General features: G+C 47.4%; 1 protein-coding gene across 4 annotated transcripts in view; it reads left to right on the forward strand.

Moving 5' to 3' along the window:
• Positions 1-14,235, forward strand: part of EPOR (erythropoietin receptor) — a 67,310-nt gene extending 53,075 nt beyond the window's left edge. For all 4 annotated transcript variants that reach the window (XM_075859071.1, XM_075859069.1, XM_075859070.1 and 1 more), the window contains 4 exons: positions 10,081-10,228; positions 10,462-10,549; positions 10,635-10,722; positions 10,909-14,235. In XM_075859071.1, the coding sequence (XP_075715186.1) occupies positions 10,081-10,228; positions 10,462-10,549; positions 10,635-10,722; positions 10,909-11,544 (960 nt within the window). In that variant the 3' untranslated portion in view covers positions 11,545-14,235. The remainder of the gene's footprint in view (positions 1-10,080; positions 10,229-10,461; positions 10,550-10,634; positions 10,723-10,908) is intronic.
• Positions 14,236-16,249: the final 2,014 nt, after the last annotated feature.

Consider the following 16,249-nt stretch of genomic DNA (forward strand, 5'->3'; position numbering starts at 1 on the left):
CGATAAACTGCCGTTTGGGCCCATGGGAGGCCTCAGAAGGGAAGGAGCGCTGTGTGTTCTTTGGAGTGTAGATTTGGCTGGATTTTTTTTCGGGTGCCATGTCGCATTTGCAGAGCCCCAGAGGTATCAAAGCAATGGAAACCCACCAGAAGTAACCCCATTTTGGAAACTACACCCCTCAAGGAATTCATTTTTGGGTAATGTGACCATTTAGACCCCATAGTTTCTTCACAGAACTTATTTGAATTGGGCTGGGAATTAAAAAAATAATATTTTTTTCCAATAATATGTAGTTTTAGCTAAAAAATTCTTATTTTCACAAGAAATAAAATACTCAATTGTATTGCCCAATTTGTCCTGAGTGCAGCAATACCCCTTTTGTGGTGATAAAATGCCGTTTGGGCCCATGGGAGGGCTCTGAAGGAAAGGAGCGCTATTTGTTCTGTAGCCTCCATGGCCGCGGGCCGTCGGTTTTACTCACCTCCCGACGCTTGCAGCCATGGACCCGTGAGCGTTGGCCCCCATCTCCTTCTAGGAGACGCCAGCGCTCACTTCCGCTCCGGTCTGCTGTGTCCCGTAGGGTGCGCGGGCACGCTCGTGCCCGGCCTTAAAGGGCCATAGCGCGCACAAAGGAAATCGTCATCATCATCAACTGCCACGATTTCCTGGTCTATAAGAAGGCTCCAGGCCTTCTTATCGTTGCCTGAGCGTTGTTAGTTTTCCCAGACTGTCTTGCAAATGGTCCCTTAGTGTTTCCCGTTCCAGTTGTTACCCGTGCTTTGTTCCTGTTCCTGTTTCCCGTGTTGTGCATTTAGTATTGAGTCTGCCACGTCCAGAGGAATTGGCCACGTCCTGTGTCAGCTGCCACGTCCGGAGGAATCCGCCAAGTCCTGTGTCATCTGCCACGTCCGGAGGAATCCGCCACGTCTGGCGCAACCTGCGGCACCTGTGTCATCCGCCATGTTTGGCGTTACCTGCTGCACCCATCTCCATCCGTGCCAGAGCTGCGGCCACTGTCCGAACTATCCAGGTACCCTTGTGCGGGACATTGTATTACTGGGGTTTCCTGTTGTTTGGCCAGCTGCCTCCCCACTACGTCGGTACGGCCTAGTGGGTCCACTAACCCGCTTCGTGACAGTACGCTCAGGCCATGGACCCCGCTGGTCAACCTGAGACTTTGACGACACAAGCCATGCTTGCCGAGATGGAGGATCTCCAGTCACGACAAGACCAACTCCTCCTGTTGGTGAACGACCATTGCCCATCAGCTGCTTGCTCCAACCACAGTCGTCACCGCACCAATTCCTGCTGTTCCTCCTGCTACACTTCCTGTCTGTGCCGGTATCAATCCCCTGTGTTTCTTGCCGAAACCTCCACGCTATGACGGAGACCCGGGGACCTGCAGGGGATTTTTGAATCAGTGCCTGATACACTTCAGACTACATGCCAGGTCCTTCTCTTCGGATGACGTCAGGATCGCCTCCATCATCTCTCTCCAAAGCCCTTTCATGGGCTAATCCTCTGTGGGAACATCAGGGACAAGAGACCCGTGACTTGCAGTGCTTCTTACAGACCTTCCTCTTGATCTTTGAAGAACCTGGGAGAGTTTCTTCGGCTGCTGCATCCTTGCTGACCCTACATGAGGGAGACCTCTCCGTGGGCGAGTATGCCATTCAGTTCCGTATCCTGGCTTCTGAATTGACCTGGAACAACGAGGCTTTGGGGGCCACATTCTGGCAGGGACTGTCTTCAGGTATCAGGGACGAACTGGCTGCTCGCGATCTGCCATCTACCCTGGACGATCTTATCCTATTCGCCACCCGGGTTGACATGAGGATCCGGGAGCGTTCCCAAGAGGTTCTCCGGGAGAGAGAACTTCCTAGGCTGGATTCTACTTTCCAGCAATCCTCCTCAGTCGTCCCACCAGGGGATCCTATGCAGAGTAACGATGTCAAATTGTCTACCCAGGAGAAACAACGGAAGACGCACTTCTGGACTTTGTTTGTATTGCGGCCGCGGAGGCCATATTGTGCGTCTGTGTCCCCAGAGGCCAGAGAGACCCCATTGACTAGGACTGATTGGAGAGACAACTCTAGATTGAACGGTACCTAATAAAGCATTAATTTCCAAGCTGACTATTACTGTGACCCTAGTATCTGGTGACAGGACGCATCAAGTTTCTGCCTATATTGACTCTGGTTCTGCTGCAAACTTCATCCAGAAAGAGCTTGTGGATCATCTTCAGCTGCCCACTGTCCCCCTAGAGACGTCTTTGGCTGTTGCCTCAGATAATTGACTGCCTCTGCCTGATCCCATCATTTCTAAAACCAAGCCGTTGAAGCTCCAGGTTGGAGTCCTGCATTTTGAATTAATTTATTTTCTTGTTTTGCCCACGGCCATCAATCCTGTTCTACTGGGCCTACCTTGTCTTCGACTACATGCCCCATTCCTGGACTGGAATTCTGGAGAGGTTTTCCAATTGGGTTCCAAGTGCCATGGTCGTTGTCTGTTGCAGATCCATCCTGTCAAGCCTCCTCTGCCTCAGTCATTGGCGGGACTGCCTCTCGAGTTTTCTCAGTATGCAGATGTTTTCAGCAAAAGGGAGGCTGAGACGCTGCCTCCACATCAGACTTATGACCTTGCCTGAGTCTCTGTCCATGTCGGCCTATATCAAGGAGAATCTGGAGAGGGGTTTCATACGAAAGTGTTCCTCCCCAGCCGTGAGCCATGGCTGGATTCTTCTTCGTTAAAAAGAAGGACGGATCCCTTCGACCCTGCATTGACTACCGTGGTCTCAACCAGATCACAGTCAAGAACAAATACCCGTTGCCACTTATATCTTATATCTGAGCTGTTTGATGGCATACGAGGAGCCAAAAATTTTTCTAAGATAGACCTGCGGGGGGCTTACAATCTAGTCCGGAATCGCCGGGGTGATGAATGGAAGACGGCATTTAACACCTGGGACGGGCACTATGAATACCTAGTGATGCCCTTCGGACTGTGTAACCCCTTCGCAGTGTTTCAGGAGTTCGTTAATGATATCTTTTCCCGAGATCTCCTCTATGTCTGTGTTGTTGTTTATCTCGATGATATTTTGATATTCTCCCCAGATCCGACGACTCATCGGAGGCATGTCCGTCAGGTTCTACTACGATTAAGGGAGAATCATTTATACACCAAGCTGGAGAAGTGCGTCTTTGAGAGGAGTTCTCTGCCCTTCCTGGGCTACATCATCTCGGATCAAGGTCTCAAGATGGATCCTGAGATAGTGAAAGCTGTCCTGGAGTGGCCACGTCCTCAAGGCTTAAGGTCTATACAGCGGTTCCTGGGATTCGCCAATTTCTACCGGCAGTTTATTCCTAACTTCTCTTCTCTGACGGCTCCCATCTCTACCCTTACCAAGAAGGGTGTGAATGCCAAGGTGTGGACTCCAGAGGCAGAGTCCGCATTTATTAGCCTCAAGAAAGCCTTCACTTCAGCCTCGATCCTCCATCATCCTGACGTATCTCGGCAGTTCTCACTGTAAGTGGACGCTTCCTCTGTTGGTGCAGGTGCACTTCTGTCCCATAGGAGCTCCAAAAAAAAGGCAGTAGTATGTGGCTACTACTCAAGACTTTTTTCTTCTGCTAAGCGCAATTACTCCATTGGAGATCGGGAGCTGCTGTCCATCAAATTGGCTCTGGAGGAGTGGAGACATCTTCTAGAGGGCGCTGCTTACCCCATCCTGATCTTCACCGACCACAAAAACTTTACCTACCTTCAGTCTGCACAACGACTGGATCCCCGTCAAGCCAGGTGGTCGCTGTTCTTCACCCGTTTCCAGTTTGTGCTCCACCACCGTCCCGCGGACAAGAATGTGAGGGCCGATGTCCTGTCCAGATCGTTTGAGACAGAAGACACGGTGGAGTCCCTTCAGACTATCATAGACCCGTCCTGTATTGTCACTGCTAATCCTCTGCAGGTTAGAGACATCCCTCCTGGGAGGACTTTCGTTTGGTTGGCAGACAGGAGAAGAATTCTCCGCTGGGGACACAGTTCTAAACTGGCTGGGCACGCTGGTGTACGTAAAACCCGTGACCTGATTGCTCGTCACTTCTGGTGGCCCACGCTACCGAAAGATGTTCTGGACTTTGTCTTTTCTTGCACAGTGTGTGCCTCTAACAATGTGACTCACTCCAAGCCTGCCGGCCTGCTTCAACCTCTGCCTGTACCCAATGCCCCCTGGCAGCACATTGCGATGGACTTTGTCACAGACTTTCCCCCCTCAGCAGGATGAAACACTGTCTGGGTGGTGGTGGTGGACCGGTTCTCTAAGATGGCACATTTTATCCCGCTGACCGGCCTACCTTCTGCTCCTTGTGTGGCAAGTCTCTTCATTCTACACATCGTTCGCTTGCATGGCTTGCCTCTTCACATCGTGTCAGATCGGGGTGTTCAATTTACCTCAAAGTTCTGGAGAGCCCTCTGTAAACTCCTGGATGTGAGATTGGAATTTTCCTCAGCTTATCACCCCCATTCCAATGGGCAAGTTGAGAGGATCAACCAGATCATGGAGAATTATCTCCGCCACTTCATCTCTTCACAGCACGATAACTGGGTACAGCTTCTTCCATGGGCCGAGTTCTCATACAACAACCACACAAGTGAGTCCACCACTTCCAATCCATTTCACATTGTGTACAGTCAACATCCTAGAGTCCCTCTTCCAGTGTCGACCACATCTCAAGTACCCGCTGCTGACTGCTTATGGGGACTTTTTGCAAATCTGGCAACAGACCCAGTCCTCTATTTTACTGGCAGTTGATCGCATGAAGCGAATAGCAGATACTAGGAAAAGAGAGCCGTCTCAGTATCTTCCGGGGACTAAAGTCTGGCTGTCCTCTCGGAACATTCGCTTGAAGGTACCCTCATTAAAGTTTGCTCCCAGGTTCCTTGGTCCTTTCGAGATTCTGCAACAAATAAACCCTGTCTCCTATAAGCTGCGGCTGCCACCTACCCTCAGAATCCCCAACTCCTTTCATGTGTCCCTCCTGAAGCCAGTGGTCCTGAACCGCTACAGCAAGACTTCTAGTTCCACAGTTGCTCCCAGCGGTTCTTCTGATATATTCGAGGTGAGGGAGATCCTGGACTGCAAGAGGGTAGGAGGAAGGACTTTCTATTTGGTGGACTGGAGAGGGTTTGGTCCTGAGGAGAGGTCCTGGGAGCCAGAAGAGAACCTCAGTGCCCCTGCGCTTATTAAGAAATTCCTCTCTCGCTCTGGCCCCAAGAAGAGGGGGCGTAAGAGGGGGAATACTGTAGCGTCCATGGCCGCGGGCCGTCGGGTTTACTCACCTCTCGACGGCCGCAGCCATGGACCCGTGAGCGCTGGCCCCCATCTCCTTCCTAGGAGACGCCAGCGCTCACTTCCGCTCTGGTCTGCTGTGTCCCGTAGGGTTCGCGCGCACGCTTGTGCCCGGCCTTAAAGGCCCAGCGTGCGCACAAAGGAAATCGTCATCATCATCAACTGCCACAATTTCCTGGTCTATAAGAAGGCTCCAGGCCTTCTGATCCTTGCCTGAGCGTTGTTAGTTTTTCCAGTCTGTCTTGCAAATGGTCCCTTAGTGTTTCCTGTTCCAGTTGTTACCCGTGCCTTGTTCCTGTTTCCCGTGTTGTGCCTTTAGTATTGAGTCTGCCACATCCAGTGGAATCCGCCACGTCCTGTGTCATCTACCATGTCCGGAGGAATCCGCCATGTCCTGTGTCATCTGCCACGTCCGGAGGAATCCGCCACGTCCTGTGTCATCTACCATGTCCGGAGGAATCCGCCATGTCCTGTGTCATCTGCCACGTCCGGAGGAATCCGCCACGTCTGGCGCAACCTGCGGCACCTGTGTCATCCGCCACGTTTGGCGTTACCTGCTGCACCCATCTCCATCAGTGACAGAGCTGCGGCCACTGTCCGGATTATCCAGGTACCCTTGTGCGGGACATTGTATTGCTGGGGTTTCCTGTTATTTGGCCAGCTGCCTCCCCGCTACGGCGGTACAGCCTAGTGGGTCCACTAACCCGCTTCGTGACATGTTCTTTGGAGTCCAGATTTTGCTGGATTGGTTTTCGGGTGCCATGTCGCATTTGCAGAGCCCCAGAGGTATCAAAGCAATGGAAACCCACCAGAAGTCACCCTGTTTTTTCACATAACTTATTTGAATTGGGCAGGGAATTCAAACAAAATAAATTTTTTCCAATAATATGTCGTTTTAGCTCAAAATTTCTTATTTTCACAAGAAATAAAATACCCCATTTTGTTGCCCAATTTTTCCTGAGTGCGGCAATACCCCATTTGTGGTGATAAACTGCCATATGGGCCCATGGGAGGGCTCAGAAGGAAAGGACCACCATTTGGCCTACTGGGGATTTTCTGGTGCGAAGTCATGTATGCAGAAGCCCCTGAGGAACCAGTACAGTTGAAACCCCCAAGAAGTGACCCCGTTTTAAAAACTACACCCTTAAGGCATTCATCTAGAGGTGTAGTGAGCATTTTGACAGGAGACATACACCCCATGAACTGTAATGTGGGTTCTCACGGGTATGGCAATACCCTCAATGTGGCTGTTATCAGCTGCCTGGGCACACGGCAGGGCCCAGAGGGGAAAGACGAGGGGGGATAAGCTGTGCGGAGTGCATCAGGGTAAGTAAAACTGGGGTAGATTAAAAATCAAGGGATGTATGATACATTTTAAAACACTCTTTCATACAGAGCCTTCGTTTTTCGGGACACTTGTCACATTGATATATTGTGTCCTCCCATATCCCCCTCTTATAGCAGACTTTGTACCTCTTTTGACTTTTTCCTTTCTTGCCAGTTTGGGGAACTTCTCCTGGAAAGTGTTGCCCTGGTACGATACGTATGGCCTCGCTTCTTGTTCCCTAAAAATTTGTTTCTTGATAACCATCTCTTGAAATTCCAGGAAAGTTCCCCTCTGGCCTGCAGATCGACGTAGCACGAACGCGTTGTACAATGCCATCTCTATGATGTGCACGGCCAGCTTCTTATACCACACCGCATGGCGCTGTAGGGCTTCAGGACTTGATCTGACAAGTCCACCCCTCCCATGTACCTATTGTAGTCCAGGATGCAGTCTGGTTTGGGGGTTTCTGTACTGGTAACTCGTACAGGTACACGGGTACTGGTGTGGCCATGTATTTTCAATAATTTTTTATTTTTTTTAGGTTCCAGTTCTGAAGTTGCTTTGAGGGGCCTATATATTAGACACCCCTATGAAACACCCCATTTTAGAATCTAGACCCCTCAAGTATTCACAACAGCATTTAGAAAGTTTATGAACTCTTTAGGTGTTTCACGGGAATTTAGACCAACGCAGAGGTGAAATTTACATATTTATTTATTTTTGTCAGAAAATCCTTTTTATACCATTTTTTTTCTATAACACAAAAGGTTTCACCAAAGAAACGCAACGTAATATTTATTGCCCAGATTCTGGAGTTTAGAGAAATATCCCACATGTGGCTCTAGTGCGGTAATGGACTGAAGCACCGGCCTCCGAAGCAAAGGAGCACCTACTGGATTTTGAGGCCTCTTTTTTATTAGGCACCATGTCCGGTTTGAAGAGGTCTTGTGGTGCCAAAACAGTGGAAACCCCAAAAGTGACCCCATTTTGGAAACTAGACCCCTTGAGGAATTCATTGTAGTTTTTTTGGGGTGCATGCGACTTTTTGATCAGTTTTTATTCTATTTTTAGGTGGCGTGGTGACTAAAAAACAGCAATTCTACTATTGTTTTTTTATTCTACTTTTTTACAGCGTTCACCGTGCGCTATAAATGACAAATTCACTTTATTCTGCGGGGCGATACGATTACGGCGATACCAGATGTTTATAGTTTTTTTTATGTCTTATGGCGTTTGCACATTAAAAATACTTGTTGTAAAAATCATTCACTTTTTGTGTTGCCTTATTCTAAGAGCCAGAACTTTTTTATTTTTCCATCAATAAAGCCGTGCGAAGACTTGTTTTTTGTGTAACGAACTGTAGTTTCGATCAGTACCATTTTTAGGTACATGCGACCTTTTGATCTCTTTTTATTCCATTCTTTGGGAGGTGAAGTGATCAAACAATTGTGATTGTGGTACGGTTTATTATTATTTTCTTTTACGTCGTTCACCGCGCTGGGTAAATAACGAAATAATTGTGTAGTTCAGGCCGTTACGGACGCGGCGATACCAATTTTGTATAGTTTATTTGTTTGTTTATATATTTTTATTAATAATAAAGGACTGATAAGGGAAAAAGGGGGATTTTTACTTTTATCACTTTTAAAACTTTTATTTTCTTATTTTTACACATCTTTTTTTACTTTTTTTTTTAACTTTATTACTTTGTCCCACTAGCAGACTTAAGGTAAGGAGGCTCTGATCGCTATTCTAATACACTGCACTACATGCGTAGTGCAGTGTATTAGAGCTGTCAGCTACTCACTGACAGCAAGCATAGTGGGTCCTGACTTTGTCAGGACCCACTAGGCTTCCGTAGATGGTATAGCCGGATGCCATTGTTAGGCGTCCGGTTGCCATAGCCACCATCGCCGGCCGCTATCATGTAGCAGGCCAGAGATTGTAGCTTAACCCCTAAAAAGCCGCGATCCCTATTGAACGCGGCTTCTAAGGGGTTAATCAGCGTGGACACAGCGGGAGCTGCGGCAACTGCTGAACAAGACAGCAGCTGTTACAGTTCCTGCATGTGTCGGGAAGATGGCCGAAACGGCTGTTACTCCCGTGACGTACTATTAGGTCATGGAGCGCGAACGATACAGTTACCATGACCTAATAGTACGTCCAGGAGCGGGAAGGGGTTAATAAGTTGCTTCTACTCATGTATTCATATAAAAACGCTGATTACATATGAAGCAGTATATGATATACGGCTTTGTGAAAAAATAAATCTATTCAACTTGCAATATATTTTCTTGTTTTCTTGTGAGTGCTGGGGCAATCATGACTATATACATTGGGACTTCATCTCAACCCCTTTGCACCACACCGTCAAGATAGGTGTGCATCCCATATACATTTTTTCTATATATGATCAGTGTAATGTATATGTATGGTGAGATCAGTGTATATATGATCAGTGTAATGTGTGTGTATGGTGATATATGGTCAGTGTACATATGGGACGGGGACACTCCGGCCGAACCCTCAATCTGTCCTTGAGGAGCCCCAGTGACGTCACTACAGAAGCGGGATGCATATGAGCTGTGACAATCATTATCATCTGTTTACAAGCTGTGTTTTGGGAGTGTGTACAGGATATCGTCGACAGATACTTTATGAGGCTTTTGTGCTGATTTGGGTCGAACGTGTAATGACAGGGATAGGGAAACAGACAAGTGAGCCCTAATCTACCCGCCACTCAGTCCCTGCCTACTTGCAACGACCCGCCCTAGGCGACGGGGTACAACTGGGCGACGGTCCCTACACTCAGTAAGTGCACGACAGACAACCAGACAAGGAAACACAGAACAAAGGGAAACGGGGCAGTTGCCCACGGCAACACCGTGAGCAACAAGAGTAGTAAACAAGCCGAGTCAAACCAGGAGAGTACGAGGTGCCAAACGTAGAGCAGGAGAGTAGTGAACAAGCCGAGTCAAACCAGGAGTGTACGAGGTACCAAACGCAGAGCAGAAGAGTAGTCAGTAAGCCAGGGTCAATACGAAGCAGGGACAAGTAGTACAAGAAGCTGCAACGGGGCCAGGAAACCAACAGAGAAGAATCACAAGCAAGGAGGAACAGGAAAGGCAGGTATAAATAGACAGAGGGCGGGAGCTAGCTCCGTCTGGCCAGGCTGTGATAGGCTCTCCCACTCCTAAGCCTGCCATCCTGAGTGGTGGAAGAAGGAGTCAGTCTCACAGACATAGAAGCAGGTGCAGACTGATTACCTATGGGCGTGGATACCGAAGCTGTGCCTGGTAGATCCTTAACAGAACGCTTTTATATTAATTACCGTGACTACTGGACTACTATTTGTATTGTGTTTTGGGCTAAGCGCTCTTTTCGTTGTTTGTATTTTGTTATAATTTAGGTAAAAGAACAGCAGCCTTATGCGAAGATTTTCCTCCCTGATATTGTTAGAGGGACTGAGTACACGATCAGTGTGAGAGTCAAAGCAGATGGGGAATTCGATGGCTACTGGAGTCAGTGGATGAATTTTGATGTCCAGGTATCAAGTGGTGAGTATACATAGTAATCTGTCTATAGAATAAACAAGAGCTGCCATTTCTCCTGCACCAATGCAGGCGGCAGTAGGGGGCAGCACTTTGGTGGCATATATTCTAGAAAATGGTATCCACCCGACTGATTCTATGTCTAGAAATTATTTTATTTTTTTAAAACAGAGAAGAGAAGAAAGTCATTAGGGAAAGCAAAACAGATCTTCGATATTTTATTTCCATGTTTTCCTCAGCTGTCGACGTACTCCAAGTTACACTTTATGTGATTGCTGGCCTGATCCCTATTGTTGCGATTATCCTGTTAACTACATGTCAAAGAAGGTAAGTGAAATTTTTAAGCTTATTACCACATGATAAAACCTAACTAAATGACAATGACTGAGTCTTACTTACTATACCATGGCAGGTTCCTGAAGAAGAAGGTATGGCCGAAAATCCCAAGCCCAGAACATCACTTTAAGGAGCTATACACAACTCATAAAGGCAATTTTAAGGTACTGAAGAATGATTTATACATAGATAGAAATGAAATAGATATGAGATAGATGATAGATAGATAGATAGATAGATAGATAGATAGATAGATAGATAGATAGATAGATAGATAGATAGATAGATAGATAGATAGAAGATCGTTTTATACCTGTATTGCTAATTTTATATTTTATTATATTTACCAGCTGTGGTTAGATCAGACGGACGCTTACCTTATGTGGATCTCTAGAAATATATTTTATGAAGGCCCCATCTCTACACTGGAAGTCCTATCAGAACTTCCTAATGGGATGCCCTCACCTCCGTCTTCTGCACAACTGCCGCCCAAGGACAGTTACGTGACCATAGATGATACTTTTTTGCCCAATTTCCCAGCATTGATGGTAACTCAGAGACAAATAAATGGCCAAATGGAGCTCCTGAGTCCAATAGAGCCTCCTAGTCATGAGAATACCTCCAGTAGCGAGGAAAGACCCGAGGAAGATGTGAGGGAGATGACCAATGAGGAGGTCCTACCTGTGGAGGAGAGTAAGAGCTATCCTACAAAGGAAAAACCGGGCAGTCTAACCATTCTGAGAGAGGACTCACTAAACTCAGAAGAAGGGAAGCAGAGTCCAGGATCCAGCTTCGAGTACACAGTTTTAGAGACATGTAATGGACTCTTATCCCCCAGGACACGTTCCATTCCTCCACGCCAGCCCCTGAAGTATGCTTATCTACTTATGTCCGACTCGGGGAAGGAAAGTCCTCCACCATCTCCAAACATTTACCAGAACAGCATCTGTGCCCAGTTACCGACTCATATCTACTCCCAATGCTGATGTGTCATGGAAGAGGTGACATACTGGGAAGATTGCATCCTGGATAGAAGGACTGAAGGCTGTATAGAATTACACTAGAAAAGCTGTGGACCACGCATGGTTTATGGGCTTATGTGGCGTCACTTGAAACTCCTGGACCCCAATGCTAAATCTGGACCAGGGCCCTCACCTACAATGTAACATTTATAATACTGCTTTCTAGCAGGGTGGCCTTTGGACCTCCTAAGGCACCAGGGCCCGGGTGTGACTGCTACCTCTGTACCCCCTATATCTACTCCCCAGGTTGTACATATTATAACACTATTCTGTGACGCAATGGACATCTCTCCTTAAAGGAAAACTCAAGTCAGAAATTAGAACTCTGCATTAGGCCCCATGCACACGACCGTAAAAAATCTTCGGAATTGCCATGCCCGCAACCGTGGGCCGTGATTATAGGCACGGCCGTGTGCATGAGGCCTTAAACAGTGTTTTGTCTTCTGGACCATTATGTGCTCCCGTTGCTGTGACAGTCTAGTTTCTAGATTGTATCACCTCACGGCTGTTATCTCCATGACGCCTATTTTTCCATGGCAGGATAAAGATTGCAGGTTCCACCCTTTCATGCTAGATCCCGTTCATCACAATGGTGTTATTTTTTTATGCACACAGTCCTGTGACAACTAAGCTCGACCCAAGATTGAAAAGATTTAGTAATTGCGGGTTGAAAATTATTATGGGAGAATCCTATAGGTGTGTGGGAAGGAAGGGCATTATTGAGATGGGATGACTGGGTATTTTTACAGTCTCCACCCAGGGCCGGCTCCAGTATATGTGGGTCCTTGGGTGGCACAGACTTAGTGGGCCCCTTTGCGGGGGAACTAACTCTGGCAGTAAAACATCAGAAAACGGCAGTTTGTGCCCCCATAGAGAAGTTGAGCCCTGTTTATGCCCTCTTATAGAAGTTAGGCCCTGTTTATGCCCCCATATAGAAGTTAGGCCCTATTAATGCCCACATATAGAAGTTAGGCCCCCAGGTTTGTAACCCCATGTAAAAGTTAGGGACCCTTTATGTCCCCATATAGAAGATAGGCCCCTAGTTTGTGCCCTCATATATACAGAGCCCTGTGTAGATATTGCCACAGTGCACTCTACAGATAGTTCCAAAGTACCATCTGTAGATAGTGCCACAAATCCCACTGTAGATAGTGCCACATAGTCCCCTGCAGACAGTGCCACACACTGCCCCCTGTAGATAGTGCCACACACACCCTTGTAGATAGTGCCACACACACCCTTATAGATAGTGCCACACACCCCCTCTAGTGAAGCACCCGCGGCCGAGTGGGCCCCCTCAAGAGCAGTGGGCCCGGGCACTTGCCTGGGTTCGTCGGGTGCTGATGCTGGCCTTGTCTCCACCCGTACATGTCAGTTTTATAACACTATTCTATCGCTCCATGGGTGTATTCACACAGCTGTATTTTTGGTCCGTCTATTGGAGGAGGTCCCATTAGATGAAAGTAGGAAAACCTTTCACAAACCTTTCCAGTTCTGCGATCCACTGTGATATACATGGCGGGGGACGGGTGGCGGAGTATGGAGCGGGCTCACAGGCTCAGCCTCCTCCATAGAATGAGCGTGTTGGCTGTATGTTACAATGTAACTGGCAGGATCCCTCTTGTTTAACCCCTTAGATGTCGTGGTTAATTGCAACCGTGACATCTAAGCTGTTAGAAAGAGGGGGGCAGCCCCTTCTGACGTTCCGTCGACCCCCCGCATTGCGATCGCTGGGTGCAGATGGTCGTCATGGCAGTCTTGGGGCCTTATGAAGGTCCCTAGGTCTGCCATCTTTGTATGTCTTGGCAATACATTAGTATTACATTATGTCATGCAGGCAATCCAATGATCGCTGGATCAAGTCCCCTAGGAGGACTAATAAGAAAAAGCAAAATAACATTTTGTTTTTTTAACATATACTGTATATATACACATATATATATATATATATATATATATATATATATATATATATATACCGCCAGAATCACAGTTTTTTTGTCACCTCATTTCCCACAAAATGGAATAAAAAGTAATCAAAAAATCACATGTACCCTGACATGGTACGAATAAAAAATACAGCTCGTCCCACAAAAAATCAGCCCTAACACCGCTCAGTCGACGTAAAAAATAAAAAAGTTATGGCTCTCAGAATATGGCGACACAGACCAAAAATTTTTTTAACAAATAGTTTTTTTCTTTGTAAAAGTAGTAAAACATAAAAACCTATATAAATTTGGTATCGCCGTAACCGTATTGACCCGCAGAATAAAGTGAACATGTTTTCTCTTGATATGCTGCGTAGATAGAAGAGCGCAGTCCACAGTCTCTCAGCCGCCATTCCGGGATGAAGCCACAGTCAATATAGTCGATACTGGCACTCGGATTATCTGACTAGTACATACAATAAGGTATTACAAAGCCATATATATATATATATATATATATATATATATATATATATATATATATATATATATATATATATATATACATATACACATAGTGTGTAGAAAGTGAACATGGACTGATCTAATACTGTTGTGTTGTAGTCCCTCCTGTATATAGACCCGTGCAGTGTACATCCCCTCGTACCGCTTTGTAATTTGTCAAGCCACTGTGTTTTGTAATAAACTTGTTTATATTTTTTATCAAGTTGTGGTCAGTAATTGAATTCTACTGCAAACACAACAAACCTGCGTCGTCCAGTAAACCAGAGGGTTGGTGCCCCTCTCCTACCAAGTACGTCCTCTGCCCAGTGCCTTAAGCTGCCATTAGGATTGGGAAGTAGAACCTGGCTAGCCCCGGCGGCCTTTGTCATTCTTTATACAGCCTGGCTGTAATAGATTTGCCTGACACAGCTTCTTTGTCGACGCCCGTGATTAATCAGCCTGCATCTGTGCCTAGGTCTGTTAGAGTGACTTGATCTGCTACCACTCAGGCTGGGAGGCTGAGGACTGGGAGAACCTATCACAGCCTGGCCAGACGGAGCTAGCTCCCACCCTCTGTCTATTTATACCTTCATTTCCTGCTCCTCCTATGCCTGTGATTCTGTCCTGTTTCCTGGCTCTGCTGCTCCTGCTTGTTCTATTGTCCTCTGCTTCAAATTGACCCTGGCTTTTACTGACTACTCTCCTGCTCTGCGTTTGGTACCTCGTACACTCCTGGTTTGACTCGGCTCGTTCACTACTCTTGTTGCTCACGGTGTTGCCGTGGGCAACTGCCCCATTTCCCTTAGCTTCTGTGTACCCTTGTCTGTTGGTCTGTCGTGCACTTATTGAGCGTAGGGACCGTTGCCCAGTTGTACGCCGTCATCTAGGACGGGCCGTGCAAGTAGGCAGGGACTGAGTGGCGGGTAGATTAGGGCTCACCTGTCTGTCTCCCTACACCGTCATTACATAATCACAGGCCCAAATACCTTTTCTACCCTGGTCCCTGACACACTATGGACCCCCTTGAGGCCATGGCTCAGCAAATGCAGGGTCCTTCCCTACAGGTCCAAGATCTGGCTCAGAGGTGCAACCAGCGTGATGCTAGCCTGGTAGTGCCCCCCCACCTCACCTCTAGAACCCCACCTCAAGTTGCCTGACCGGTTCTCAGGGGACCGGAAGACTTTTTTCTCCTTTCGGGAGAGCTGTAGGCTCTATTTCCGTTTAAGGCCCCACTCCTCAGGGTCTTAGAACCAGGGAGTGGGTATAATTATGTCCCGACTCCAGGACGGCCCCCAGGAGTGGGCCTTCTCCTTGGCTCCTGACGCCCCTGAACTTTCGTATGTTGAATTTTTTTTTCCGCTCTTGGGCTCATCTATGACGAGACTGACAAGACTGCCTTTGCCGAGAGTCAGCTGGTGACCTTACGTCAGGGTAAGAGACCCGTTGAGGAGTACTGTTCTGACTTTAGGAAGTGGTGTGTAGCTTCTCGGTGGAATGACCCTGCCCTGAGGTGTCAGTTTAGATTGGGTCTGTCGAACGCCCTGAAAGACCTGTTAGTTAGTTATCCCTCTTCGGACTCTAGATCAGGTTATGGCTTTAGCGGTACGTCTTGACCGACGTCTCAGGGAACGACGACTCGAACGTTTTTGTGCCTTTTCCTCTGACTCCCCTATGATGGCTCCAGAGGTTCCGTTGCTTCGTTCTTCCACGGAAAACTCGGATGAACCTATGCAACTCGGGGCCTCCGTGTCTCCCCAACAACATAGAGCGTTCCGCAGGAAGAATGGTCTCTGCTTCTACTGTGGGGGTGACAAGCATCAAGTGAACGACTGTCCTAGGCGTAAGAATAAGCAGCCAGAAAACTTCCGCGCCTAAGTGACCATCAGGGAGGTCGCTTGGGCGCACAGGTATTTCCCGTAAATATGAAGCCTAATAAAATCTTGCTTCCCTTTCAGGTCTCTTTTGGTGGTAGGTCTGCTTCCGGAAGTGCCTTCGTGGACTCAGGGTCTTCTGCTAATATTATGTCTGTGGAATTTGCTATGTCTCTAGCTATGCCTTTAATTGATTTGCCTAAACCTGTCCCGGTAGTGGGTATCGACTCCACTCCACTTGCTAATGGTTATTTTATACAGCATACCCCTGTATTTGAACTCATGGTTGGCTCCATGCATTTGGAGCAGTGTTCTGTGTTGGTGATTCAGGGATTATCGTCCGATTTGGTTTAGGCCTTGCTTGGT

The sequence above is a fragment of the Rhinoderma darwinii genome, chromosome 3 (assembly GCF_050947455.1).
Source record: "Rhinoderma darwinii isolate aRhiDar2 chromosome 3, aRhiDar2.hap1, whole genome shotgun sequence".
Classification (NCBI taxonomy): Eukaryota; Metazoa; Chordata; class Amphibia; order Anura; family Rhinodermatidae; genus Rhinoderma; species Rhinoderma darwinii.